The sequence below is a fragment of the Struthio camelus genome, unplaced genomic scaffold, assembly GCF_040807025.1.
Source record: "Struthio camelus isolate bStrCam1 unplaced genomic scaffold, bStrCam1.hap1 HAP1_SCAFFOLD_172, whole genome shotgun sequence".
Taxonomy (NCBI): domain Eukaryota; kingdom Metazoa; phylum Chordata; class Aves; order Struthioniformes; family Struthionidae; genus Struthio; species Struthio camelus.
Window position 1 is genome coordinate 29448 of NW_027182683.1, and position 27104 is coordinate 56551.

General features: G+C 72.6%; 1 protein-coding gene across 3 annotated transcripts; it reads left to right on the top strand.

Moving 5' to 3' along the window:
• The first annotated feature begins 913 nt into the window (after positions 1–913).
• PRKCG (protein kinase C gamma) lies at positions 914–26681 on the top strand. 3 transcript variants are annotated; one of them, XM_068929331.1, is made up of 19 exons: positions 914–1066; positions 3964–4174; positions 6104–6135; positions 6629–6711; positions 7555–7666; positions 8095–8226; positions 9779–9935; positions 10699–10833; positions 11822–11909; positions 12950–12979; positions 14556–14699; positions 16547–16720; positions 16796–16887; positions 18142–18204; positions 19423–19561; positions 20467–20547; positions 21500–21607; positions 22481–22621; positions 25614–26647. In XM_068929331.1, the coding sequence occupies exons 2-19, from the start codon at positions 4005–4007 to the stop codon at positions 25791–25793; spliced, it is 2061 nt and encodes a 686-aa protein (XP_068785432.1). In that variant the 5' UTR covers positions 914–1066; positions 3964–4004; the 3' UTR covers positions 25794–26647. The 3 variants fall into 3 exon arrangements, with proteins under 3 accessions (XP_068785432.1, XP_068785430.1, XP_068785431.1); XM_068929329.1 differs by having other exon boundaries at positions 16547–16887; positions 25614–26681; XM_068929330.1 differs by lacking the exon at positions 914–1066 and adding an exon at positions 1377–1392 and having other exon boundaries at positions 16547–16887; positions 25614–26676.
• Positions 26682–27104: the final 423 nt, after the last annotated feature.

Sequence of the window (27104 nt, forward strand, 5' to 3'; positions counted from 1 at the left end):
CATTAAAGGCGATGTCTGGGGGATATTAAAGGCAATGTCACTGGGAGTTAAAGGCAATGTCACAGGGTATTAAAGGCAATGTCACCGGGTATTAAAGGCGATGTCTGGGGGATATTAAAGGCGATGTCACCGGACATTAAAGGCGATGTCTGGGGGATATTAAAGGCGATGTCACCGGGCGTTAAAGGTGATGTCTGGGGGATATTAAAGGCAATGTCACCGGGAGTTAAAGGCGATGTCTGGGGGATATTAAAGGCGATGCCACCGGGTATTAAAGGCGATGTCACCGGGTATTAAGGGCGATGTCGCGCTCCGTGTGTGGTTCTTTTTTTGGGGGGGGGAGGGGGCCCAGGCGTCCGGGCGGAGCCGTTCCCCACAATGCACCGGGGCGCCCGGACGCCTGGGTCCTCACCCTGCCTGGGGTGGGGGTGGGGGCACGGAGGGGCGTGGCCACACCGCGAGGGGGCGTGGCCAAGGCGGAGCCCCGCCCCCCTTTGCTCCCTCCCTCCCCCCCCCCCATCGAGCCCTGGCTATAAGCGAAGGCGCCTGCTCCCCTCCCCCCACCCCGAGGGGGCCCAGGCGTCCTGCCCCCCCTTCCTCCCCCCTCCGAAGGGGCCCAGGCGTCCGGGCGGCGGAAAGGGGGACGCTTCCCGGGGGGGCCGCAGACCCAGATCCACCGAAACGGGGCCGGGGGGGGGGAGGGCCCGGACGCCTGGGCCCCTTCTCCTGGGTGGTGGGGGGGAGGGGGCAGGACGCCTGGGCCCCTCCCCCAAAACCCTGGGAGGACCCAGGCGTCCGGGCGCCCCTGCAGCGCCGCCTTCCCCCCCCCCCCCAAAAACCCCGGGGCGACACGGCCCCTTTAAGGCAGGCCCCGCCCCCCCCGCCCGCAGGCCCCGCCCCCTGCGCCCCTCCCCCCACCCGGTCCGTCCCTCCTCGGTCCTGGGCTCCGTCCGTCCGTCCGTCCGTCCACCGGCCGCGGCGCCGCCCGCAGCTACCCCCGGCCGGCCGCCTGTCCGTCCGCCTGTCCATCCGTCCGGCTGTCCGCCTGTCCGGCTGTCTCCCGCAGGTACCGCTGGCCGCCTGCCCCCCGCGTCCGGCTGTTCGGACACCCCGTCCGTCCGTCCGTCCATCCCTCCCTCCATCCCTCCATCCATCCGTCCGTCTGTCCGTCCACCCACACGTCCGCCTGTCCATCCGTCCGCCTGTCCGGCTGTCTCCCGCAGGTACCGCTGGCCGCCTGCCCCCCGCGTCCGGCTGTTCGGACACCCCGTCCGTCCGTCCGTCCGTCCGTCCGTCCATCCCTCCCTCCATCCCTCCCTCCATCCGCCCGTCTGTCCGTCCACCCACACGTCTGTCTGTCCATCCGTCCGCCTGTCCGGCTGTCTCCCGCAGGTACCGCCGGCCGCCTGCCCCCTGCGTCCGGCTGTTCGGACACCCCGTCCGTCCGTCCGTCCCTCCATCCGTGGGGCCGTCCGTCCGTCCACCCACACGTCCGCCTGTCCATCCGTCCGTCCACCCCCAGGTCCCTCCATCCCTCCCTCCATCCGTGCGGCTGTCTGTCCGTCCGTCCATCCGTCCACCCCCAGGTCCCTCCCTCCATCCATCCGTCTGTCCGTCCGTCCATCCGTCCACCCCCAGGTCCATCCCTCCATCCATCCGTCTGTCCGTCTGTCCGTCCACCCCCAGGTCCCTCCATCCCTCCATCCATCCGTCTGTCTGTCTGTCTGTCCGTCCACCCCCAGGTCCCTCCATCCCTCCATCCATCCGTCTGTCCATCTGTCCGTCCACCCCCAGGTCCCTCCATCCCTCCATCCATCCGTCTGTCTGTCTGTCTGTCCGTCCACCCCCAGGTCCCTCCATCCCTCCATCCATCCGTCTGTCTGTCTGTCCGTCCACCCCCAGGTCCATCCCTCCATCCATCCTTCTGTCCGTCTGTCTGTCCGTCCACCCCAGGTCCCTCCATCCCTCCATCCATCCGTCTGTCCGTCTGTCCGTCCACCCCCAGGTCCCTCCATCCCTCCATCCATCCGTCTGTCTGTCTGTCCGTCCACCCCCAGGTCCATCCCTCCATCCATCCTTCTGTCCGTCTGTCTGTCCGTCCACCCCAGGTCCCTCCATCCCTCCATCCATCCGTCTGTCCGTCTGTCCGTCCACCCCCAGGTCCCTCCATCCCTCCATCCATCCGTCTGTCTGTCTGTCCGTCCACCCCCAGGTCCCTCCATCCCTCCATCCATCCGTCTGTCCATCTGTCCGTCCACCCCCAGGTCCCTCCATCCCTCCATCCATCCGTCTGTCCATCTGTCCGTCCACCCCCAGGTCCCTCCATCCCTCCATCCATCCGTCTGTCTGTCTGTCTGTCCGTCCACCCCCAGGTCCCTCCATCCCTCCATCCATCCGTCTGTCTGTCTGTCTGTCCGTCCACCCCCAGGTCCCTCCATCCCTCCATCCATCCGTCTGTCCGTCTGTCCGTCCACCCCCAGGTCCCTCCATCCCTCCATCCATCCGTCTGTCTGTCTGTCCGTCCACCCCCAGGTCCCTCCATCCCTCCATCCATCCGTCTGTCTGTCTGTCTGTCCGTCCACCCCCAGGTCCCTCCATCCCTCCATCCATCCGTCTGTCCGTCTGTCCGTCCACCCCCAGGTCCCTCCATCCCTCCATCCGTCTGTCTGTCTGTCTGTCCGTCCACCCCCAGGTCCCTCCATCCCTCCATCCATCCATCCGTCCGTGGGGCTGTCTGTCCGTCCACCCACGCGTCTGTCCGTCCGTCCGTCCGTCTGTTCACCCCCCAGGTCCGTCCATCCGTCCGTGGGGCCGTCCGTCCCTCCATCCATCCCTCCGTCCGTCTGTCCGTCCGTCCACCCCCAGGTCTGTCCGTCCGTCCCTCCGCTTGTCCGCCCACCCGTCCGTGGGGCTGCCCGTCCATCCACCCACCCAGCCCCACGTCCATCCATCCATCCGTGGGGCCGTCTGTCCGTCCAGCATTCCACCCCCTAGATGCCCCCATCCATCCACCCGTCCGTCCGCCCACGCATCCGTCTGTCTGTCCGCCCCCGGACCCGTCCACCCCTCCGTGGGTCTGTCCGTCCGCCCCCAGCTCTGTCCGTCCATCTGTGGCTCCCTCCATCCATCCGTGGGTCTGTCTGTGGGTCCCTCCACCCATCCGTGAGTCTGTCCATGGGTCCATCTGCCCATCTGTGGGTCCCTCCATCCATCCGTGGGTCTCCCCACCCATCTGTGGGTCCTTCCATGGGTCCCTCCATCCATCCGTGGGTCCTTCCATGGGTCCCTCCATCCATCCATGGGTCCTTCCATCCATCTGTGGGTCCTTCCATGGGTCCCTCCATCCATCTGTGGGTCCCTCCACCCATCTGTAGGTCCTTCCATGGGTCCCTCCATCCATCCATGGGTCCCCCCATCCATCTGTAGGTCCTTCCATGGGTCCCTCCATCCATCTGTGGGTCCCTCCACCCATCTGTAGGTCCTTCTATGGGTCCCTCCATCCATCCGTGGGTCCTTCCATCCATCTGTGGGTCCTTCCATGGGTCCCTCCATCCATCCATGGGTCCCTCCACCCATCTGTAGGTCCTTCCACGGGTCCTCCCACCCCTCTGTGGGTCCTTCCATCCATCTGTAGGTCCTTCCACGGGTCCTCCCACCCCTCTGTGGGTCCTTCCATCCATCTGTAGGTCCTTCCATGGGTCCCTCCATCCATCCGTGGGTCCTTCCATCCATCTGTGGGTCCTTCCATGGGTCCCTCCATCCATCCATGGGTCCCTCCATCCATCTGTAGGTCCTTCCATGGGTCCCTCCATCCATCCATGGGTCCCTCCACCCACCTGTAGGTCCTTCCATGGGTCCCTCCACCCATCCGCGGGTCTGCCCATGGGTCCACCTGCCCGTGGGCGGGCGCCTCCGCCCCGGCGCGTCCCGCTGGCGGCTGCAGCGGCCTGTGTCGCCCCGCAGGTGGCCGGTGGCCGGTGGCCGCGTGGGGGGTGCCGGGCCGCATGGCGCTGGCGGCGGGCCCCGAGGCCGAGCGGGGCGCCGGGCCGCGGCCGCTCTTCTGCCGCCGCGGCGCCCTGCGGCACAAGGTGGTGCACGAGGTGAAGAGCCACAAGTTCACCGCCCGCTTCTTCAAGCAGCCCACCTTCTGCAGCCACTGCACCGACTTCATCTGGTGAGGGCCCCGGCGTCCGGGCGGTCCCCCCCACCCCACCCAGGGGCCCCGGCGTCCGGGCGGTCCCCCCCCACCCACCCATCCAGGGGCCCCGGCGTCCGGGCGGTCCCCCCCACCCCACCCAGGGGCCCCGGCATCCAGGCGGTCCCCCCCCCACCCACCCACCCAGGGGCCCCGGCGTCCGGGTGGTCCCCCCCACACCCACCCAGGGGCCCCGGAGTCCGGGCGGTCCCCCCCCCACCCACCCATCCAGGGGCCCCGGCGTCCGGGCGGTCCCCCCCCACCCCACCCAGGGGCCCCGGCGTCCGGGCGGTCCCCCCCCACCCACCCACCCAGGGGCCCCGGCGTCCGGGCGGTCCCCCCCCACCCCACCCAGGGGCCCCGGCGTCCGGGCGGTCCCCCCCCCCCCCACACCCACCCAGGGGCCCCGGCGTCCGGGCGGTCCCCCCCCCACCCCCACCCAGGGGCCCCGGCGTCCGGGCGGTCCCCCCCCACCCACCCATCCAGGGGCCCCGGCGTCCGGGCGGTCCCCCCCCACACCCACCCAGGGGCCCCGGCGTCCGGGTGGTCCCCCCACCCCCACCCAGGGGCCCCGGAGTCCGGGTGGTCCCCCCCCCCCCACACCCACCCAGGGGCCCCGGCGTCCGGGCGGTCCCCCCCCCACCCCCACCCAGGGGCCCCGGCGTCCGGGCGGTCCCCCCCCACCCACCCATCCAGGGGCCCCGGCGTCCGGGTGGTCCCCCCCACCCCACCCAGGGGCCCCGGCGTCTGGGCGGTCCCCCCCCCACCCACCCACCCAGGGGCCCCGGCGTCCGGGCGGTCCCCCCCCCCCACCCAGGGGCCCCGGCGTCCGGGCGGTCCCCCCCCCCACCCAGGGGCCCCGGCGTCCGAGCGGTCCCCCCCCCACCCACCCATCCAGGGGCCCCGGCGTCCGGGCGGTCCCCCCCGACACCCACCCAGGGGCCCCGGCGTCCGGGCGGTCCCCCCCCCACCCACCCATCCAGGGGCCCCGGCGTCCGGGCGGTCCCCCCCCACCCCACCCAGGGGCCCCGGCGTCCGGGCGGTCCCCCCCCCCCACCCAGGGGCCCCGGCGTCCGGGCGGTCCCCCCCCCCACCCACCCAGGGGCCCCGGCGTCCGGGCGGTCCCCCCCACCCCACCCAGGGGCCCCGGCGTCCGGGCGGTCCCCCCCCCACCCACCCACCCAGGGGCCCCGGCGTCCGGGTGGTCCCCCCCCCCCCACCCAGGGGCCCCGGCGTCCGGGCGGTCCCCCCCCCCACCCAGGGGCCCCGGCGTCCGAGCGGTCCCCCCCCACCCATCCACCCAGGGGCCCCGGCGTCCGGGCGGTCCCCCCCCACCCACCCACCCAGGGGCCCCGGCGTCCGGGCGGTCCCCCCCCACACCCACCCAGGGGCCCCGGCGTCCGGGCGGTCCCCCCCCCCACCCAGGGGCCCCGGCGTCCGAGCGGTCCCCCCCCCCCACCCCACCCAGGGGCCCCGGCGTCCGGGCGGTCCCCCCCCACCCACCCACCCAGGGGCCCCGGCGTCCGGGCGGCCCCTACACCCAGGGGCCCTGGCGTCCACGTGGCCCCCCACCCAGGGGACCCAAGCATCCAGCTGGCCCCCCACCCACCCAGGGGCCCCGGTGTCCGGGCGGCCCCCCCTCCCCACCCCACCCAGGGGCCCCGGCATCTGGGCATCTCCCCCCACCAGGGGCCCCGGCGTCCTGGCAGCCCCCCCACCCAGGGGACCCAGGTGTCCGGGCGGCCCCCCCCAACCAGGGGACCCAGGCATTCGGGTGCCCCCCACCTCCCCCAGGGACCCAGGTGTCCGGGTGCCCTCTCCCCCCCCCCCCCCAGCCCAAGCAGGGACCCAGGCGTCCGGCTGAGGCCGGGGCAGCTCGTGACACGTCTCCCTCCGTCTCCTGCCCAGGGGCATCGGGAAGCAGGGCCTGCAGTGCATGGGTGAGCCCCCCCCCGGCCCCCCCCGGCCCCCCCCACCCCCATGGGACCCCCCCCCCAGGCTTCCCCCCCACCCCGGGGAAGGGGCCCAGGCGTCCGGGGCTGGCCAGACCCTGGTGGGGGGCCACCCGGACGCCTGGGCCCTTTGGGTAGTGGGGGGGGTGGTGGACGCCTGAGACCCTTGGGGGGGTCCTGGGGGGGGGATGTGTGGGCGTGTCCAGGGGGATGATTGACAGGCGGGGGGGCGTCACCGGGCGGGCGGTTGCCGGGCAGCGGCGGCGGTTGCCGGGCGACGGGCGGCTGCCGCACACACGTGTGCGTGACACGTGCACACGCGTGTCGGGGGGGTGGGGGGGAGCCCGGGGATGGATTTTTTGGGGGGGGGGATTTGGGTGTCCCTGCGATGGGGTGGGGGGGGTCCCGGGGAGGGTGGGGGGGTCCCCGGGGGAGATTTTGGGGCTGATTCGGGGGGATTTGGGGGCTCCCCCCCCCGCAGTGTGCAGCTTCGTGGTGCACAAGCGCTGCCATGAGTTCGTCACCTTCGAGTGTCCCGGGGCCGGGAAGGGGCCGCAGACGGACGTGAGTGCGCCCGGACGCCTGGGCCCCCCGGGGGGGGGCGCCTGGGCCCCCTGAGGGGAGGGGGAGGGGGGCGCCCGGACGCCTGGGCCCCCCGGGGGGGGGTTGTCCCACTTTCTCCTGCTATTTTTCCACGGCCCCCGGGGGGGGGGGGGCGGCGCCGTGGCCCAGATCGGGGCGTCCTTGGCCTGGGACGGGGGGGGGGGGGCGCGTGCGGCCCCGGGCAACACCCCGGGCAACACCCCAGGCAACACCCCAGGCAACACCCCGGGCCAAACCCCCTGCACATCCCTGTGCAACACCCCGTGCATCACCCCGGGCAACACCCTGTGTGCATCCCTGTGCAACACCCTGTGCAACACCCCGTGCATCACCCTGTGCAACACCCCAGGCAACACCCTGTGCAACACCCCGTGCCAAACCCCATGCACATCACTGTGCAACACCCCGTGCATCACCCTGTGCAACACCCTGTGCAACACCCCAGGCAACAGCCTCTGCAACACCCCGGGCCACACCCCGGGCAACACCCCGGGCCAAACCACATGCACATCCCTGTGCAACACCCCGTGCATCACCCCGGGCAACACCCTGTGTGCATCCCTGTGCAACACCCTGTGCACATCCTCGTGCAACACTCCATGCAACACCCTGTGCGCAACCCCGTGCAACACCCTGTGCAACACCCTGTGCGCATCCCCGTGCAACGCCCTGTGTGACACCCTGTGCACGTCCCGGTGCAAAGCCCTGTGCACATCCCGGTGCAAAGCCCCGCGTGAAGCCCCGTGCGAGGCCTCGTGCGCGGCCCCGTGCGAGGGCGCCCACGCCGGTGCCGCCGCCCGCCAGGACCCCCGCAACAAGCACAAGTTCAAGCTGCACAGCTACAGCAGCCCCACGTTCTGCGACCACTGCGGCTCCCTGCTCTACGGCCTCGTGCACCAGGGCATGAAGTGCTCGTGTGAGTGTGCGCCGCACGAGGGGCCCCGGGGGGGGGGATGATGCAGGAGCCGTGCGAGGCCGGCCCATGCCTGCGGGCTGCAGGAGGAGCACGGCCCTTGTGCAAGCCCTCGTGCAAGCCCTGGTGCGAGCCCTGGTGCAAGGTGCTGGTGCGAGCCCTCGTCCAAGCCCTCATCCAAGCCCTGGCACGAGCTCTGGTGCAAGCTCTCGTGCAAGGCCTGGTGCAAGGCCTGGTGCAAGGCCTCATGCAAGGCCTGGTGCAAGCTCTTGTGCAAGGCCTGGTGCAAGCCCTGGTGCAAGGTGCTGGTGCAAGGCCTGGTGCAAGCCCTGGTGCAAGCCCTGGTGCAAGGTGCTGGTGCAAGGCCTGGTGCAAGCCCTGGTGCGAGCCCTGGCGCGAGCCCTGGCGCGAGGCCGCGCTGTCGCCCGCAGGCTGCGAGATGAACGTGCACAAGCGCTGCGTGCAGAGCGTGCCCAGCCTCTGCGGCGTCGACCACACCGAGCGCCGCGGCCGCCTCCAGCTCCGCATCCAGGCGCTGCCGGGGGAGCAGCTCCACGTCACCGGTACCCGGACGCCTGGGCCCCCCCGGACGCCTGGGTCCCCTGGGAGGGGGGAGCCGCCGGACGCCTGGGCCCCCCCGGACGCCTGGGTCCCCTGGGAGGGGGGAGCCCCCGGACGCCTGGGCCCCCCCGGACGCCTGGGTCCCCTGGGAGGGGGGAGCCGCCGGACGCCTGGGCCCCCCCGGACGCCTGGGTCCCCTGGGAGGGGGGAGCCCCCGGACGCCTGGGCCCCCCCGGACGCCTGGGTCCCCTGGGAGGGGGGAGCCCCCGGACGCCTGGGCCCCCCCGGACGCCTGGGTCCCCTGGGAGGGGGGAGCCCCCGGACGCCTGGGCCCCCCCGGATGCCTGGGCCCTCCTAGACACCTGGGTCCACAGGGGAGGGGGAACCAGCTGAGGGCCCAGGTGTCCGGGCCTGACCCCAGGTGTGGGCACTGAGGGGCTCGGCAAGACCCTCGTTAGGGGAGCGGCTGCTAACGAGCCCTCATCACTCTGAGATGGGGCCCAGCTGGGCCCGGACGCCTGGGCCCACCGAGAGAGAGGGCGGCGGGAGAGGCAGGGGTGCTCGGATGCCTGGGCCCCCGTGGGCGGGAGGGGGAGCCCCCCGGATGCCTGGGCCCCCATAGGCGGTTGGGTGGGAGAGGGAGCCCCCGGACGCCTGGGCCCCCCGGACGCCTGGGCCCATGTGGGCAGGTGGGGGAGTCCCCGGATGCCTGGGCCCCCCAGATGCTTGGGCCCCCATAGGTGGGTGGGTGGGAGAGGGAGCCCCTGGACTCCTGGGCCCCCCGGATGCCTGGGCCCGGGTGGGTGGGAGGGGGAGCCCCCGGACACCTGGGCCCCCGGACGCCTGGGCCCCCCGGACGCCTGGGCCCCCGTGGGCGGGAGGGGGAGCCCGCCGCACGCCTGGGCCCGCCGGACGCCTGGGCCCCCGTGGGTGGGAGGGGGAGCCCGCCGGACGCCTGGGCCCCCCGGACGCCTGGGCCCCCATGGGCGGGAGGGGGAGCCCCCGGACGCCTGGGCCCGCCGGACGCCTGGGCCCCCGTGGGTGGGAGGGGGAGCCCGCCGGACGCCTGGGCCCGCCGGACCCCTTGGGCCCCCATGGGCGGGAGGGGGAGCCCCCGGACGCCTGGGCCCCCCGGACGCCTGGGCCCCCGTGGGCGGGAGGGGGAGCCCGCCGGACACCTGGGCCCCCCGGACGCCTGGGCCCCCATGGGTGGGAGGGGGAGCCCGCCGGACGCCTGGGCCCCCCGGACACCTGGGCCCCCGTGGGCGGGAGGGGGAGCCCGCCGCACGCCTGGGCCCCCCGGACGCCTGGGCCCCCATGGGTGGGAGGGGGAGCCCGCCGGACACCTGGGCCCGCCGGACCCCTTGGGCCCCCATGGGTGGGAGGGGGAGCCCCCGGACGCCTGGGCCCGCCGGACGCCTGGGCCCCCGTGGGCGGGAGGGGGAGCCCCCGGACGCCTGGGCCCCCCGGACGCCTGGGCCCCCGTGGGCGGGAGGGGGAGCCCCCGGACGCCTGGGCCCGCCGGACGCCTGGGCCCGCTGACGCCGCCCGCAGTGGGCGAAGCCCGCAACCTGATCCCGATGGACCCCAACGGCCTCTCCGACCCCTACGTGAAGCTGAAGCTCATCCCCGACCCCAAGAACGTCAGCAAGCAGAAGACCCGCACGGTGAAGGCCACCCTCAACCCCGTGTGGAACGAGGCCTTCCTCTTGTGAGTGCTCGTGCGAGGCCTCGTGCGAGGCCGGGGGGGCGGCGCCGGGGGCCGTGCGAGGTGCTGGGAGCTGGTGCAAGGCTCGCGCGAGGCTCGTGCAAGCCCCGTGCGAGCCGCTCCGTGCCCACACGAACCCCGTGCATGGTGGTGGGAGCTGTGCAAGGCTCGTGCGAGCTTGTGCAAGCCCCGTGCAAGCTGCACCGTGCCCACACGAACCCCGTGCATGGTGATGGGAGCCGTGCAAGGCTCGTGCGAGCCCCCCGTGATGCACCCTGTGTGCGTGCGAGCCCTGTGCAAGGCGGTGGGAGTTGGTGCAAGGCTCGTGCAAGCCCCGTGCGAGCTGCTCCGTGCCCACGCGAACCCCGTGCAAGGCGGTGGGAGCCGTGCAAGGCTCGTGCGAGCCCCCCGCGATGCACCCTGCGTCCGTGTGAGCCCCGTGCGAGGCGGTGGGAGGCGTACGAGGCTTGTGCAAGGCTCGTGTGAGCCTTGTGCAAGCTGCGCCATGTCCATGCGAGCCCCGTGCCAGGCAGTGGGAGTCGTGCAAGGCTCGTGCGAGGTGGGGGGAGTTGGTGCGAGGCCCGTGCAAGGCCCATCCGAGCCCCGTGCGAGCCCTGTGCCCGTGTGAACCCCCGTGCGAGGTGGCGGGAGTCGTGCGAGGCTCGTGCAAGCCCCCTGCCAGGCGCCCTGTGTCCGTGCAAGCCCTGTGCAAGGCTCGCGCGAGGCTGGTGCGAGCCCCGTGCGAGGCGGCGGTGCCGTGCGGCAGCGCCCTGCGCCCGGGCGACGCGGAGCGGCGGCTCTCGGTGGAGGTCTGGGACTGGGACCGGACGTCGCGCAACGACTTCATGGGCGCCATGAGCTTCGGCGTCGCCGAGCTGCTCAAGGGCCGCGTCGACGGCTGGTGAGCGCCGCCGGCCCCGTGCGACGCACGAGCCGGTGCAACACCCGTGCGCGCTCCCCGTGCAACGTGCAAACCCCGTGCGACGCGCGTGCAAGCCGCATGTGACGCGCGTGTGCCAGCCCTGTGCAACACAGGATGCTGCGCAACATGCGTGTGCGAGCTCCATGCAATGCGCGAACCCCGTGCAACGCGCGTGTGCCAGCCCCGTGCGACACACCATGCTGTGCAGCACGCGTATGCGAGCCTTGTGCAGTGTGTGATCCCGTGCAACGCGCGCGTGCCAGCCCCGTGCAATGTGTGAGCCCCGTGCAACACGCGCGTGCAAGCCCCGTGCAACACGCGATGCCGTGCGACGTGCCTGCGTGAGCCCCATGCGAGCCCTGTGCCAGGCGTGTGTGCGAGCGACGTGCGAGCCCCGTGCCGCGCGCACGTGCGAGCCTCGTGCAACACGCGTGTGCGAGCCCCGTGCCACGTGCGAGCCCCGTGCCACGCAAACATGCAAGCCTCGTGCAACACGCGTGTGCGAACCCCGTGCAACGTGCGAGCCCCGTGCAACGCGCACGTTCGAACCTCGTGCAACACGCGTGTGCGAGCCCCGTGCAACGTGCGAGCCCCGTGCAACATGCGAGCCCCGTGCCACGCAGACATGCAAGCCTCATGCAACACACGTGTGTGAACCCCGTGCCACGTGCGAGCCCCGTGCCACGCAAACATGCAAGCCTCGTGCAACACACGTGTGTGAACCCCGTGCAACGTGCGAGCCCCGTGCCACGCAGACGTGCGAGCCTCGTGCAACACACGTGTGCGAGCCCCGTGCAACGTGCGAGCCCCGTGCCATGCGCACGTGCGAGCCTCGTGCAACACGCGTGTGCGAGCCCCGTGCCACGTGTGATCCCATGCAACCCATGTGTGCCCGAGCCCCCGTGCAAGGCGCGTGTGCGCGCCGTGCGACACGCGTGTGCGCGCCGTGTGACACGCGTGTGCGCAGGTACAAGCTGCTGAACCAGGAGGAGGGCGAGTACTACAACGTGCCCGTGGCCGACACCGAGGACTGCGGCCTCCTGCCCAAGTTCCAGGTACCCCCCAACTACCCCCCAACTACCCCCGCACACCCTTAACCCCCCCGAGTACCCCCGAAGTACCCCACAGTACCCATAATACTGCCTTAATCCCCCCAAAGTACCCCCAAAATACTCCTGGTACTCCCTTACCCCCCCCCCCAAGTACCCCCCCAAGTACCCCAAATGCTCCTTAACACCCCCAGGGTACCCCCGAAATACCCCTGATACTCCCTTAATACCCCCTCAAGTACCCCAAATGCTCCTGGTACCCCCAAAGTACCCCAAGTACCTCCCTTAATACCCCCCCGATACCCCCCGGTGCTCCCTTACCCCCCCAGATACCCCCCAACCCCCCCCCACACCCCGATGCTCCCTTAACACCCCCCAAGACCCCCCAAAACGCCTCTGAATACCCCCAACACCCCCCAAATCCCCCAACACCCCCGATGCTCCCTTAATACCCCCGATAATGCCCCCAAATCCCCCCAAACGCCCCGATCTGCCCCCAAATACCCCCAATGCCTCCCAAATACCCCCCTAAACACCCCCAAATACCCCCGACACCCCCCAAATCCCCCAATACCTCCCAAATACCCCCAAAACACCCCCAAATACCACTGACACCCCCAACACCCCCAAATCCCCCCAATGCCCCCCATGCTCCCTTAATACCCCCGACACCCCCCATACACCCCCCAAATGCCCCAACACCCCCAAATCCCCCCAATACCCCCCAGTGCTCCCTTAATACCCCGATACGCCCCCAAATCCCCTGACACCCCCCAAATGCCCCAATACCCCCCAAATCCCCCCCAAATCCCCCCCAACACCCCCAGTGCTCCCTTAATACCCCCGACACCCCCCATACACCCCCCAAATCCCCCCAAATCCCCCAATACCCCCCAAATCCCCCCCCAAATCCCCCCCAACACCCCCCAGTGCTCCCTTAATACCCCCGATATGCCCCCAAATCCCCCCAAATCCCCCGAATCCCCCCCAAACACCCCCGACACCCCCCGAATCCCCCCGGCCCCCAACGGCTCCCTCTCTCGCAGGCCTGTAACTACCCGCTGGAGCTCTACGAGGTGAAGCCCCCGGACGCCTGGGCCCCCTGCGGGGGGGGGAGGGCAGGGTTGGACCCCCCCGGCGCCCTCTGACCCTGCGGTGCGACCCCCGCCCCCTGCGAGACCCCTGGGGGCACTGGGGCCGCTGACCCCCGTGTGACCCCTGCCCCCTGCATGACCCCTGACCCCCGTGTGACCCTTGACCCCCCGGTGACCCCTGACCTCATGACCCCTGACCCCCGTGTGACCCCTGACCCCTGCGTGACCCCTGACCCCCCCATGTGCGCAGCGGGTGCGCCGGGGCCCCGGCCCCCCCCGACCCCCTGGTGACCCCTGTGACCCCCCAGTGACCCCTGACCCCCCAGTGACCCCCGACCCCCCACGTGCGCAGCGGGTGCACTGGAGCCCCAGCCCCCCCGACCGCCCGGTGACCCCTGACCCCCCGGTGACCCCCCCGGTGACCCCCACCCCCCCGGCGCCCCCCGACCCCCCGGTGACCCCCGACCCCCCAGTGACCCCGTGCCCCCCGCGTGCGCAGCGGGTGCGTCGGGGCCCCCGGTGACCCCCGACCCCCCGGTGACCCCCCACCCCCTGGTGACCCCTGACCCCCCGGTGACCCCCGGTGACCCCGTGCCCCCCGCGTGCGCAGCGGGTGCGTCGGGGCCCCCGGTGACCCCCGACCCCCCCGGTGACCCCCGACCCCCCGGTGACCCCCGGTGACCCCCGACCCCCCGCGTGCGCAGCGGGTGCGCTGGGGCCCCGGTGACCCCCCGGCCCCCCCGGTGACCCCCGACCCCCCGGTGACCCCCCGGTGACCCCGTGCCCCCCGCGTGCGCAGCGGGTGCGCTGGGGCCCCGGTGACCCCCCGGCCCCCCCGGTGACCCCCGACCCCCCGGTGACCCCCCGGTGACCCCGTGCCCCCCGCGTGCGCAGCGGGTGCGCCGGGGCCCCGGTGACCCCCCGACCCCCCCGGTGACCCCCCGACCCCCCGGTGACCCCCCGGTGACCCCCGACCCCCCGGTGACCCCCGGTGACCCCGTGCCCCCCGCGTGCGCAGCGGGTGCGCCGGGGCCCCGGTGACCCCCGACCCCCCGGTGACCCCCGACCCCCCGACCCCCCCGGTGACCCCCGACCCCCCGGTGACCCCCGGTGACCCCGTGCCCCCCGCGTGCGCAGCGGGTGCGCTGGGGCCCCGGTGACCCCCCGGCCCCCCCGGTGACCCCCGACCCCCCGGTGACCCCCGACCCCCCGGTGACCCCCGGTGACCCCCCAGTGACCCCGTGCCCCCCGCGTGCGCAGCGGGTGCGCCGGGGCCCCAGCCCCCCCCGCCCCCCCGGTGACCCCTGACCCCCCAGTGACCCCCGACCCCCCGGTGACCCCCCGGTGACCCCGTGCCCCCCGCGTGCGCAGCGGGTGCGCCGGGGCCCCGGTGACCCCCCGACCCCCCGGTGACCCCCGACCCCCCGGTGACCCCCGGTGACCCCGTGCCCCCCGCGTGCGCAGCGGGTGCGCCGGGGCCCCGGTGACCCCCCGACCCCCCCGGTGACCCCCGACCCCCCGGTGACCCCCGGTGACCCCGTGCCCCCCGCGTGCGCAGCGGGTGCGCCGGGGCCCCGGGCCGTCGCCGTCGCCCTCTCCCAGCCCCACGGAGCCCAAACGCGGCTCCTTCTTCGGCCCCGGCCGCTCCCACATCTCCGACTTCAACTTCCTCATGGTGCTCGGCAAGGGCAGCTTCGGCAAGGTCAGCCCCCCCGGACGCCGGGGCCCCCCTGCCCTCCCGGGACGCCTGGGCCCCCCTGCCCTCCCGGGACGCCTGGGCCCACCCACACGCCTGGGCCCTGCACCCACCCGGCCCCCTGGGCCCACCCGGACGCCTGGGCCCCCCAGCCCACCCGGACGCCTGGGCCCCCCGGCTGCCTGGGCCCTGCACCCACCCCCGGATGCCTGGGCCCCCCGGTCCCCTGGGCCCCCCGGACTCCTGGGTCCCCCAGCCCACCCGGATGCCTGGGCCCCCCAGCCCCCCGGACGCCTGGGCCCCCCAGCTGCCTGGGCCCTGCACCCCCCCCCGGATGCCTGGGCCCCCCTGCCCACCTGGCCCCCTGGGCCCCCCCGACCGCCTGGGCCCTGCACCCCCCCCAGCCCCCCTGGCCCCCCCGGACGCCTGGGCCCCCTGGCTGCCTGGGCCCTGCACCCACCCGGCCCCCTGGGCCTCCCGGACGCCTGGGCCCCCCAGACACCTGGGCCCCCCGGCCGCCGGGGCCCCCCGGCCCCCCCCCCGGCCGCCTGGGCCCACCGGCCGCCGGGGTCCTGCACCCCCCTGGGCCCCCCGGACACCTGGGCCCCCCAGACGCCTGGGCCCCCCAGCCCCCTGGACGCCTGGGCCCCCCGGCCGCCTGGGCCCACCCGGCCGCCGGGGCCCCCCAGCCCCCCCCCGGACGCCTGGGCCCACCGGCCGCCGGGGCCCCCCAGCCTACCCCGGACACCTGGGCCCCCTGGACGTCTGGGCCCCCCCGGCCGCCGGGGCCCCCCAGCCCCACCCCCCGGACACCTGGGCCCACCGGATGCCTGGGCCCCCTGGACGCCTGGGCCCACCCGGCCGCTGGGGCCCCCCAGCCCCACCCCCCGGACGCCTGGGCCCACCGGCTACCGGGGCCCCCCAGCCTACCCTGGACACCTGGGCCCCCCCGGCCGCCAGGGCCCCCCAGCCCCCCGGACACCTGGACGCCTGGGCCCCCCCGGCCGCTGGGGCCCCCCAGCCCCCGGACGCCTGGGCCCCCTGGCCACCGGGGCCCCCCGGCCCCCCCCGGACGCCTGGGCCCACCGGTCGCCGGGGCCCTGCACCCCCCTGGGCCCCCCGGACGCCTGGGCCCCCCGGCCGCCTGGGCCCCCCAGCCCCCGGACGCCTGGGCCCCCCGGCCACCGGGGCCCCCCGGCCCCCCCCGGACGCCTGGACCCACCGGTCGCCGGGGCCCTGCACCCCCCTGGGCCCCCCGGCCGCCTGGGCCCCCCGGCCGCCTGGGCCCCCCAGCCCCCCGGACACCTGGGCCCCCCGGCCGCCGGGGCCCCCTGGCCCCCCCCCGGCCGCCTGGGCCCACCGGCCGCCGGGGCCCTGCACCCCCCTGGGCCCCCCGGACACCTGGGCCCCCCGGCCGCCTGGGCCCCCCACCCCCCTGGACGCCTGGGCCCCCCGGCCGCCTGGGCCCCCCACCCCCCTGGACGCCTGGGCCCCCCGGCCGCCTGGGCCCACCCGGCCGCCGGGGCCCCCCAGCCCCCCGGACGCCTGGGCCCACCCAGCCGCCGGGGCCCCCCAGCCCCCCGGACGCCTGGGCCCCCCGGCCGCCTGGGCCCACCGGCCGCCGGGGCCCTGCACCCCCCGGACACCTGGGCCCCCCGGCCGCCTGGGCCCACCGGCCGCCGGGGCCCTGCACCCCCCTGGGCCCCCCGGACACCTGGGCCCCCCGGCCGCCTGGGCCCACCGGCCGCCGGGGCCCTGCACCCCCCTGGGCCCCCCGGACACCTGGGCCCCCCGGCCGCCTGGGCCCCCCACCCCCCCGGACACCTGGGCCCACCGGCCGCCGGGGCCCGCAGGTGATGCTGGCGGAGCGCCGGGGCACGGACGAGCTCTTCGCCATCAAGATCCTCAAGAAGGACGTGATCGTGCAGGACGACGACGTCGCCTGCACCATGGTGGAGAAGCGGGTGCTGGCGCTGGGCCCCCGGCCCCCCTTCCTCACCCAGCTCCACTCCACCTTCCAGACCACGGTACTGGGAGCACTGGGACCGGGGGGGGGGGTGGGGGGGGTCCCGGCGGCCCCGCTGACTGACGCCCCCCCCCAGGACCGGCTGTACTTCGTCATGGAGTACGTCAACGGCGGCGACCTCATGTACCACATCCAGCAGGTCGGCAAGTTCAAGGAGCCCCACGCCATGTGAGTGCCCGGACGCCGGGGCCCCCGGCACCCCCCTCCCCCCCCAGGGACCCCCCATTGCACCCCGAGACCCCCCCGGGACCCCCCATTGCACCCAGAGACCCCCCCAGGACCCCCTATTGCACCCTGCACCCCCCCGGAACCCCCCATTGCACCCTGCAACCCCCCCAGGACCCCCTATTGCACCCAGAGACCCCCCCAGGACCCCCTATTGCACCCTGCAACCCCCCCAGGACCCCCCATTGCACCCTGCACCCCCCCAGGACCCCCAATTGCACCCTGAGACCCCCCCCAGGACCCCCCATTGCATCCTGCACCCCCCCGGAACCCCCCATTGCACCCTGCAACCCCCCCGGGACCCCCTATTGCACCCAGAGACCCCCCCAGAACCCCCTATTGCACCCTGCAGCCCCCCCAGAACCCCCCATTGCACCCCGAGACCCCCCCCAGGACCCCCCATTGCACCCTGCAACCCCCCCAGGACTCCCCCATTGCACCCAGAGACCCCCCCAGGACCCCCCATTGCACCCTGCAACCCCCCCAGGACCCCCCACGACCCCCAATTGCACCCAGAGACCCCCCCCAGGACCCCCCATTGCACCCAGAGACCCCCCGCCGGGACCCCCTATTGCACCCTGCAACCTCCCCACGACCACCCCATTGCACCCAGAGACCCCCCCCGGGACCCTCTATTGCACCCTGCAACCCCCCCAGGACCCTCCCAGGACCCCCTATTGCACCCTGAGACCCCCCTAGACCCCCTGACCCCCCCAGGACTCCCCCATTGCACCCAGGGACCCCCCCAGGACCCCCCATTGCACCCTGAGATACCCCTAGACCCCCCTGACCCTCTCCAGGTCCCCCTATTGCACCCTGGAACCCCCCTGACCCCCACAGGACCCCCCATTGCACCCAGGAACCCCCCCAGACCCCTCTGGGACCCCCCACAGCCCTTCATTGTCCCCTAAGACCCCCCCCAAGGACCCCTCCCAGGACCCCCCAGAACCCCCCATTGCACCCAGGGATCCCCCAGGGACCCCCAGACCCCCCCCGGGACCCCTAGGACCCCCCCATTGCACCCAGGGACTCCCTAGCGACCCCCCCCATTGCACCAAGGGCCCCCCCTAAGACCACCCCCAGGACCCCTATTGCACCCCCCCAGACCCCCTCCCTGGGGCCTGGCACCGCCCCCCCTGGTTTGGGGGCCCCCCCAGGCCTCGTCCCCCCCTCGACCCCCCCCCCGCTGCCCCCCAGGTTCTACGCGGCCGAAATCGCCATCGGGCTGTTCTTCCTGCACAACAAGGGCATCATCTACCGGTGAGCGCGGGGTGACACCCGGCGGGCGGGTGACACCCTCCTGGTGACAGGCGACATCTGACTGCGTGGGTGGGTGACATCCACCCCCAACAGTGGGTCGGTGACACCCCCCTACCAGGATGGGTGACGTCCCCCAGGGTAGGAAGGTGATACTTGGTGCAGGTGACACCCTTTCCCGGTGTGGGTGACACCCCTGGGATGTGTTTGACACCCCCCGGGTGCAGGTGACACCCTTTCCTGGTGTGGTTGATACCCCCACGACATGGTTGACACCCCTGGGTGTGGGTGACACCCCTTCCCAGTGCAGTTGACATCTCCTGGGATGTGGGTGACACCCCTTCCTAGGGCGGTTGACACCCCTGGGACATGTTTGACACCCTCTCCTGATGCGGGTGACATCCCTGGGAGGTGGTTCTCCCCCCACTGGGTGCAGGTGACACCCGTGGGAGGTGGTTGACACCCCTGGGAGGCGGGTGACACCCCTGGGAGGTGGTTCTCCCCCCGCCAGGTGCAGGTGACACCCCTGGGAGGTGGCTGACACCCCTGGGAGGTGGTTCCCCCCCACCCCGGATGCAGGTGACACCCCCTGGGATGCAGGTGATACCCCCGGGAGGTGGTTGACACCTGTGGGAGGCAAGTGATACCCCTGGGAGGTGGTTCCCCCCGCCCCGGGTGCGGGTGACACCCGTGGGAGGTGGTTGACACCCCTGGGACACAGGTGACACCCCTGGGAGGTGCTTCCCCCCTGCCCCGGGTGCAGGTGACACCCCCTGGGATGCAAGTGACACCCCTGGGAGGTGGTTCTCCCCCCACTGGGTGCAGGTGACACCCGCGGGAGGTGGTTGACACCCCTGGGAGGCGGGTGACACCCCTGGGCGGTGGTTCCCCCCGGCCCGGGTGCGGGTGACACCTCCTGGGAGGCGGGTGACACCCCTGGGAGGTGGTTCTCCCCCCACTGGGTGCAGGTGACACCCATGGGAGGTGGTTGACACCCCTGGGAGGCGGGTGACACCCCTGGGCGGTGGTTCCCCCCTGCCCCGGGTGCAGGTGACACCCCCTGGGAGGCGGGTGACACCCCTGGGAGGTGGTTCTCCCCCCACTGGGTGCAGGTGACACCCACGGGAGGTGGTTGACACCCCTGGGAGGCGGGTGACACCCCTGGGCGGTGGTTCTCCCCGGCCCGGGTGCGGGTGACACCCGCCGGCGCCCCCTCCCCAGCGACCTCAAGCTGGACAACGTGATGCTGGACGCCGAGGGCCACGTGAAGATCACGGACTTCGGCATGTGCAAGGAGGACATGTTCCCCGGGGCCACCACCCGCACCTTCTGCGGCACCCCCGACTACATCGCCCCCGAGGTGCGGGCCCAGGCGTCCGGGGGGAACCCAGGCGTCCGGGAGGGACCCATTTGGGAAAGGGGGCCCAGGCGTCCGGGGAGGGGCCCAGGTGTCCAGGGGGACCCACTTGGGGAAGGGGCCCAGGCGTCTGGGGAGGGACCCAGGTGTCCAGGGGGACCCATTTGGGGAAGGGGCCCAGGCGTCCAGGGAGGGACCCAGGTGTCCAGGGGGACCCACTTGGGGAAGGGGCCCAGGTGTCCGGGGAGGGACCCAGGTGTCCAGGGGGACCCATTTGGGGGAAGGGGCCCAGGTGTCCGGGGAGGGGCCCAGGTGTCCAGGGGGACCCATTTGGGAAAGGGGCCCAGGTGTCTGGGGAGGGGCCCAGGTGTCCAGGGGGACCCATTTGGGGGAAGGGGCCCAGGTGTCCGGGGAGGGGCCCAGGTGTCCAGGGGGACCCATTTGGGAAAGGGGCCCAGGTGTCCGGGGAGGGGCCCAGGCGTCCGGGAGGACCCATTTGGGAAAGGGGGCCCAGGTGTCTGGTGGGGGTCCAAGGTGTTCAGGGAGGGGCCCAGGTGTCCAGGGGGACCCACCTCAGGAAGGGGCCCAGGCGTCCGGGCAGGGCCCAGGCATCCGAGAAGACCCACTTGGGGAAGGGGCCCAGGTGTCCGGGGTGGGGGGCAATCCAGGAGTCCCGGTTGGGGGGGAGGGGGGGGCCCAGGCGTCCGGGGAGACCCACCTGAGAAAGGGGCCCAGGCATCCGGGATGGGAGATTCAGACATCTAGGGGGTTCCCAGGTGTGCGTGGGGGGTGGGAGGGGCCCAGGTGTCCAGGGGCCTGGTGTGGGGGGGGCCCAGGCGTCCGGGGGCCCAGTGTTGGGGGGGCCCAGGCGTGCCGGCGGGGGGACCCAGGCGTCCGGGCCTCGGCAGATCATCGCCTACCAGCCCTACGGGAAGTCGGTCGACTGGTGGTCCTTCGGGGTGCTGCTCTACGAGATGCTGGCGGGGCAGGTGGGGCTGGGGGCTCCTGGGGGCGTTTGGGGGGACTTGGGGGGTCCTGAGGGTGGTTTGGGGGTCAATATGGGGCTCCTGGGGTGATTTTGGGGGTCCTGGGGGCGTTTGGGGGGACTTGGGGGGTCCTGAGGGTGGTTTGGGGGTCAATATGGGGCTCCTGGGGTGATTTTGGGGGTCCTGGGGTGGTTTGGGGGGACTTGGGGAGTCCTGAGGGTGGTTTGAGGGTCAATATGGGGCTCCTGGGGTGATTTTGGGGGTCCTGGGGTGGTTTGGGGGGATTTGGGGGGTTCTGAGCATGGTTTTGGGGTCAATATGAGGCTCCTGAGGGTGGTTTAGGGGTCCTGGAGGTGCTTTGGGGGATTTTGGGGTTCCTGGAGGTGCTTTGGGGGGCTCTTGCAGTGGCTGGGGGGGCTGAGGGGTCTTGGGGATGATTGTGGGGGGTCCTTGGGTGATTTTGGGGAGATTTGAGGGGATCTTGCATTGGTTTGGAGCATTCTGGGGCCCCTGGGGTGGTTTTAGGGTCCTTGAGGGGGTGGGAGAGTCCTGGGGATGGTTTGGGGGCTCCTGGGGGTGGTTTTGGGGTCCCTGAGGGGGTTGGAGGGTCCTGGGGGTGGTTTTGAGGGTCATGGGGATGGTTTGGGGGTTCCTGGGGGTGGTTTGGGGGTCCTTGAAGGGGTGGAGGGCTCCTGGGGGCAGTTTGGGGGCTCCTGGGGGTGGTTTTGGGGTCCTTGAGAGGGTTGGGGGCTGCTGGGGGCAGTTAGGGGGTTCCTGGGGGTGGTTTGGGGGAGGTTTGAGTGGTCTGGGGGGTCTTTGGGGGGAGCCGGCGGTGGTTTGGGGTCAATCCGGGGGATTTGGGGCGGCTGGGAGGCTCGTCGGGGGGGTGCGGGAGCCGTGCGGGGGGGGCAGGGGGTTTTGGGGAGCCCCGCGCCACCCCGCGCCCCCCCCCCAGCCGCCCTTCGACGGCGAGGACGAGGACGAGCTCTTCCAGTCCATCATGGAGCAGACGGTCACCTACCCCAAGGCCCTGTCCCGCGAGGCCGTGGCCGTCTGCAAGGGGGTGAGCGGGGCCCCCCCAAACCCCTGGGGTCCCCCCATCCCTCCTGAGCCCCCCCAAACCCCTGGGGTCCCCCCCAGCCCCCTGGGGTCCTCCCATCCCTCCCGGGGCCCCCCAAACCCCTGGGGTCCCCCCCAGCCCCCTGGGGTCCCCCCATCCCTCCCAGGGCCCCCCCAAACCCCTGGGGTCCCCCCAGCCCCCTGGGGTCCCCCCATCCTTCCCAGGGCCCCCCCAAACCCCTGGGGTCCCCCATCCCTCCTGGGGCCCCCCAAACCCCTGGGGTCCCCCCAGCCCCCTGGGGTCCCCCCATCCTTCCCAGGGCCCCCCCAAACCCCTGGGGTCCCCCCATCCCTCCTGGTGCCCCCCAAACCCCTGGGGTCCCCCATCCTTCCCAGGGCCCCCCCAAACCCCTGGGGTCCCCCCCAGCCCCCAGGGCCCCCCAAACCCCTTGGGGTCCCCCTGAGCCCCCTGGCAGCCCCCATCCCTCCTGGGGCCCACCCAGCCCCCCAGCACCCCCCAACCCCTGGTGTCCCCCTGCCCTCCCGGGACCCCAAGACCCCTCGGGGCCCCCCCAGACCCCCGAGACCCCTGCTGTCGCCCCTTGGACCCCCCCCGAGACCCCCCGGCCCCCCCCGACCCCCGGGACGCCCCGCACACTGGGACCCCCGGGCCCCACAGACCCCCAGGACCCCCCGACCCCCGAGCCCCTCCAGGACCCCCCAGGACCCCCCCCGCCCCCCGGGACCCCCCACGCCCCCAGGACCCCCCGACCCCCGGGACCCCCCGACCCCCAGGACCCCCCAGGCCCCCCCCACCCCCCGGGACCCCCCGCACCCCGGGGCCGGCCCCGGGCAGGGGTCTGAGCGGCCCCCCCAGTTCCTGACCAAGCACCCGGGGAAGCGGCTGGGCGCGGGGCCGGCGGGCGAGCAGGAGGTCCGGCAGCACCCCTTCTTCCGGCGGGCCGACTGGGAGCGCCTCGAGCGCCTCGAGGTGCCGCCCCCCTTCACCCCCCGCCCGGTGAGTGCCCCCCACCCCCCAAACCCCTCCTGCACCCCTCAAACCCCTCCTGCACCCCCAAACCCCTCCTGCACACCCCAAACCCCTTCTGCACCCCCAAACCCCTTCTGCACCCCCCAAACCCCTCCTGCACACCCCAAACCCCTCCTGCACCCCTCAAACCCCTCCTGCACCCCCCAAACCCTCCACACACTCCTAAACCCCTCCTGCACCCCAACCCCCCAAAACCCTCCTGCACCCCCAAACCCCTCCTGCACCCCTCAAACCCCTCCTGCACCCCCCAAACCCTCCACACACTCCTAAACCCCTCCTGCACCCCAACCCCCCAAAACCCTCCTGCACCCCCAAACCCTCCACACAGCCCCAAACCCTCCTGCACCCCCCAACCCCCCCAAACCCCTCCTGCACCCCCAAACCCCTCCTGCACACCCCAAACCCTCCACACACTCCTAAACCCCTCCTGCACCCCCCAAACCCCTCCTGCACCCCCAAACCCCTCCTGCACACCCCAAACCCCTCCTGCACCCCTCAAACCCCTCCTGCACCCCCCAAACCCTCCACACACTCCTAAACCCCTCCTGCACCCCAACCCCCCAAAACCCTCCTGCACCCCCAAACCCCTCCTGCACCCCTCAAACCCCTCCTGCACCCCCCAAACCCTCCACACACTCCTAAACCCCTCCTGCACCCCAACCCCCCAAAACCCTCCTGCACCCCCAAACCCCTCCACACAGCCCCAAACCCTCCTGCACCCCCCAACCCCCCCAAAGCCCTCCTGCACCCCTCAAACCCCTCCTGCACCCCCCAAACCCTCCACACACTACTAAACCCCTTCTGCACCCCCCAACCCCCCAACTCCTCCTGCACCCCCAAACCCCTCCACACACCCTTAACCCCTCCTGCAGCCCCCAAACCCCTCCTGCACCCCCCAAAACCCTCCTGCACCCCTCCTGCACCCCAAACCCCTCCTGCAGCCCCCCAAAACCCTCCTGCACCCCTCTGCACCCCCAAACCCCTCTGCACCCCTAAACCCTCCTGCACTCCCCAAACCCCTCTGCACCCCCAACCCTTCCTGCTCCCCCAACCGTCCAGCCCCCTCCTGCACCCCCAACCCTCCAGCCCCCTCCTGCACCCCCCAACCCCTCCTGCACCCCCCAAACCCCTCTGCACCCCCCTAAACCCTCCTGCACCCCCAAAACCCCCCAACCCCCCAAACCCCTCTGCAACCCCAAACCCCCTCTGCACCCCCCAAGCCCCTCTGCACCCCCAAACCCCTCCTGCACCCCCCAAGCCCCTCTGCACCCCCAACCCCCCCGCACACCCTCAACCCCCCGAAGCCCCCCCAAACCGCCCCACGCACCCCCAAACTGCTCTGAGGCCCCTGAACGGCCCCCGTGTCCCCAGAAACCCCCAAAACACCCCCAAAACGGCCCCCGCGCCCCCCATCGCCCCCCCGTTGGGGCCCCCCGGATTTGGGGGGCCGGCACTAACCCCCGTCTTCTCTCTCTCTGTGTCTGTCCGTCCGTCCCTGCCCCCCCCCGGATTTGGGGGACCCCCCGAAACGGCCTGGCTGCGTCTGGGGGGGGCTGCCGCTTCCGGGGGTCCCGGTTTGGGGGGTCTTTTGGGGGGGTCCTTGTTTGTGGGGGGTCTTTTGGGGGATGCTCGTTTTGGGGGGTCTTTTGGGGGTCCCTGTTTTGGGGGTGTCCTTTGGGGGGGTCTTTTGGGGGGTCTCTGGGTTGGTTTTGGGGGTGTCTCCTGTTTTGGGGTGTCTGTTTTGGGGGGCTTTATGGGGGTTCTTGTTTTGGGGGGTGTCTCTGTCATGGGGGTGGGCTGGTTTTGGGGGGTCTCTTTTGGGGGGCTGTTTGGGGGCGGCCCTTATTTTTGGGGGGTGTTTTGGGGTCACTATTTTGGGGGTCTTTTGGGGGGTCCTTTTTTGGGGGGGTGTTTTGGGGGGGTCCCTGTGTGTGTGTGGGGGTCCCTTATGGGGGTATCTGTTTTGGGGGTCCCCATCCGGGTGTCTGTCCTGGGGGGGTTGTTTGTTTTTGGGGTGTTCATTTGGGGTCCTTCGGGGGGGTGGATTCGGGGTCTATTGGGGTGTCTGTTCTGGGGGTCTCTGTGTGGGGTCCTTGTTGGGGGGGTCTGTTTTTGGGGTGTCCCTGTTGGCGGTGCCCTTTCGGGTGTCCCCGTCGGGGGGTGTCTGTCTGGGGGTGTCCCTGGTGGGGTGTCCCCGTGTCGGGGTGTCCCGATGTCCCCCGTTCGGGGCTGTCCCACGGCGGGGTGTCCTGTTTGGGGCTGTTCTTGGTGTTGGGGTGTCTGCGGTGTCGTGGTGACCCCGTTTGGGGGATGTCCTGCGTCACGCTGTTCCCTGTTGGGGTGTCCCTGTTCCCGTGGTGTCACGGTGTACCCGTTTCATGGTGTCCCTGTTTCCGGGGTGTTGCGGTGTCCCCATTTGGGGGTGTCCCTGTTCCCCGGGTGTCGCGGTGTCACGGTGTACCTGTTCCATGGTGTCCCCGGTGTTGGGGTGTCCCTGTTACCGGGGTGTCGTGGTGTACCTGTTCCATGGTGTCCCTGGTGTCGGGGTGTGCCTGTTCCCCGGGTGTCATGGTGTCACGCTGTACCCGTTCCATGGTGTCCCCGGTGTCGGGGTGTGCCTTTTCCTGGGGTATCGTGGTGTCCCCATTCGGCGGTGTCCCTGTTCCCGGGGTATCACGGTGTCACGCTGTACCCGTTCCCCGGTGTCCCCGGTGTCGGGGTGTGCCTGTTGCCGGGGTGTTGCGGTGTCACGCTGTACCCGTTCCCCGGTGTCCCCGGTGTCGGGGTGTGCCTGTTGCCGCATGTCCCGTGTCCCCGTTTCGGGGGTATTGTGACGTCCCCGTTGGGGGGGGTTGCGGCGGCGCACCCCTTTCCGGGGGTGTCACGGTGTTGCGATGTCGCCGGGGCGTCGCGGTGTCGGGGCGTCGCGGTGTCGGGGCGTCGCGGTGTCGGGGCGCAGTGCGGCCGGGGGGGGGAGAACTTCGACGGCTTCTTCACGCGGGCCCCCCCCGCGCTGACCCCCCCCGACCAGCTGGTGCTGGCCGGCCTGGACCAGGGCGACTTCGCGGGGTTCAGCTACGTGAACCCCGACTTCGCCCCCGCCCGCCGCCCCCCGCCCGCCCCCGCCTCCCTCGTCTGAGCCGCGACCCCCCCGATGCACCCCCGAATCGGGACCCCCCCCGACCTGCACCTGCCCGATGCACCCCCGAATCGGGACCCCTCCCCACCTGCACCCCCCCGATGCACCGCCGAATCGGGACCCCCCCCCGACCTGCACCTGCCCGATGCACCCCCGAATCGGGACCCCCCCGATCCGCACCCCCGAATCGGGACCCCCCACTCTGCACCCACAAAACAGAGACCCCTCCATGCACCCCCCGATCTGCACCCCCAAATCGGGACCCCTCCCCACCTGCACCCCCCGATGCACCCCCAAATCGGGAACCCCCCGACCTGCACCCCCAAAACGGAGACCCCTCCATGCACCCCCCAATCTGCACCCCCAAATCGGGACCCCCCCACTCTGCACCCCCAGTGCACCCCCAAAAACGGAGACTCCCTCCATGCACCTCCAAGCTGGGACCCCCCCGATCTGCACCCCGCCAATGCACCCCCAAACTGGGTTCCCCCCGAAAATGCACCACCCCAATGCACCCCCAAATCGGGGACCCCCCCGATCTGCACCCCCCCAATGCACCCCAAGGACGGGACCCCCCAAAATGCATCCCCCAATGCACCCCCAAAACGAGCCCCCCCACTCTGCACCCCTCAATGCACTCCCAGAACGGGACCCCCCCCACTATGCACCTCCAATGCACCCCCAAAATGGGGACCCCCTCCATGCACCCCCCCAAAAGGGGGTTCCCCCTTAAAACGCACCCTCCCATGCCCCCCCAAAAGGCCTCGCTGCACCTGCCCCCCCCCCCAGTCCTGGCGCCCCCCAGTTTTGGGGGAAAAACACCCACTTTTGGGGAGCTGCCCCCAGCTTTGCCCCCTCCCCTCTTGACCCCCTGTTTTGACCCCCCCAAATGCCCCCAATTTTGAGACCCCTCCCAATTTGCCCCCCCCCGGCTGTGACTCCCCGGATGAGCAGGGGGGTGGGGGGGGCCCGGACGCCTGGGTCCCCTCGTGGGTCTGGGGGGGGGACACCCCCCCGGGAGGGGCCCTGGCGTCCTGCCCCCCAACCGCTCCCCCCCCCGGGGAACCCCCCCATCTAGAGCCACGACCCCCTCCCGGCCCCCCAAATCCCTGATTCCTCCCAAAATTGCCCAAATCTGCTGCTTTTCAGTAAAAAAGTGCGTGACCCCCCCGCCAGCCGGCGTGTGCCTGTCTGTGCGGCGCCCGGACGCCTGGGCCCATGGGGGGGAGGGGGATGCGGCCGGACGCCTGGGCCCCCCCGAAGCCGGGGAGGAGGATGGGAGGAGAGGGAGGGAGGGATGGAGGGAGGAGG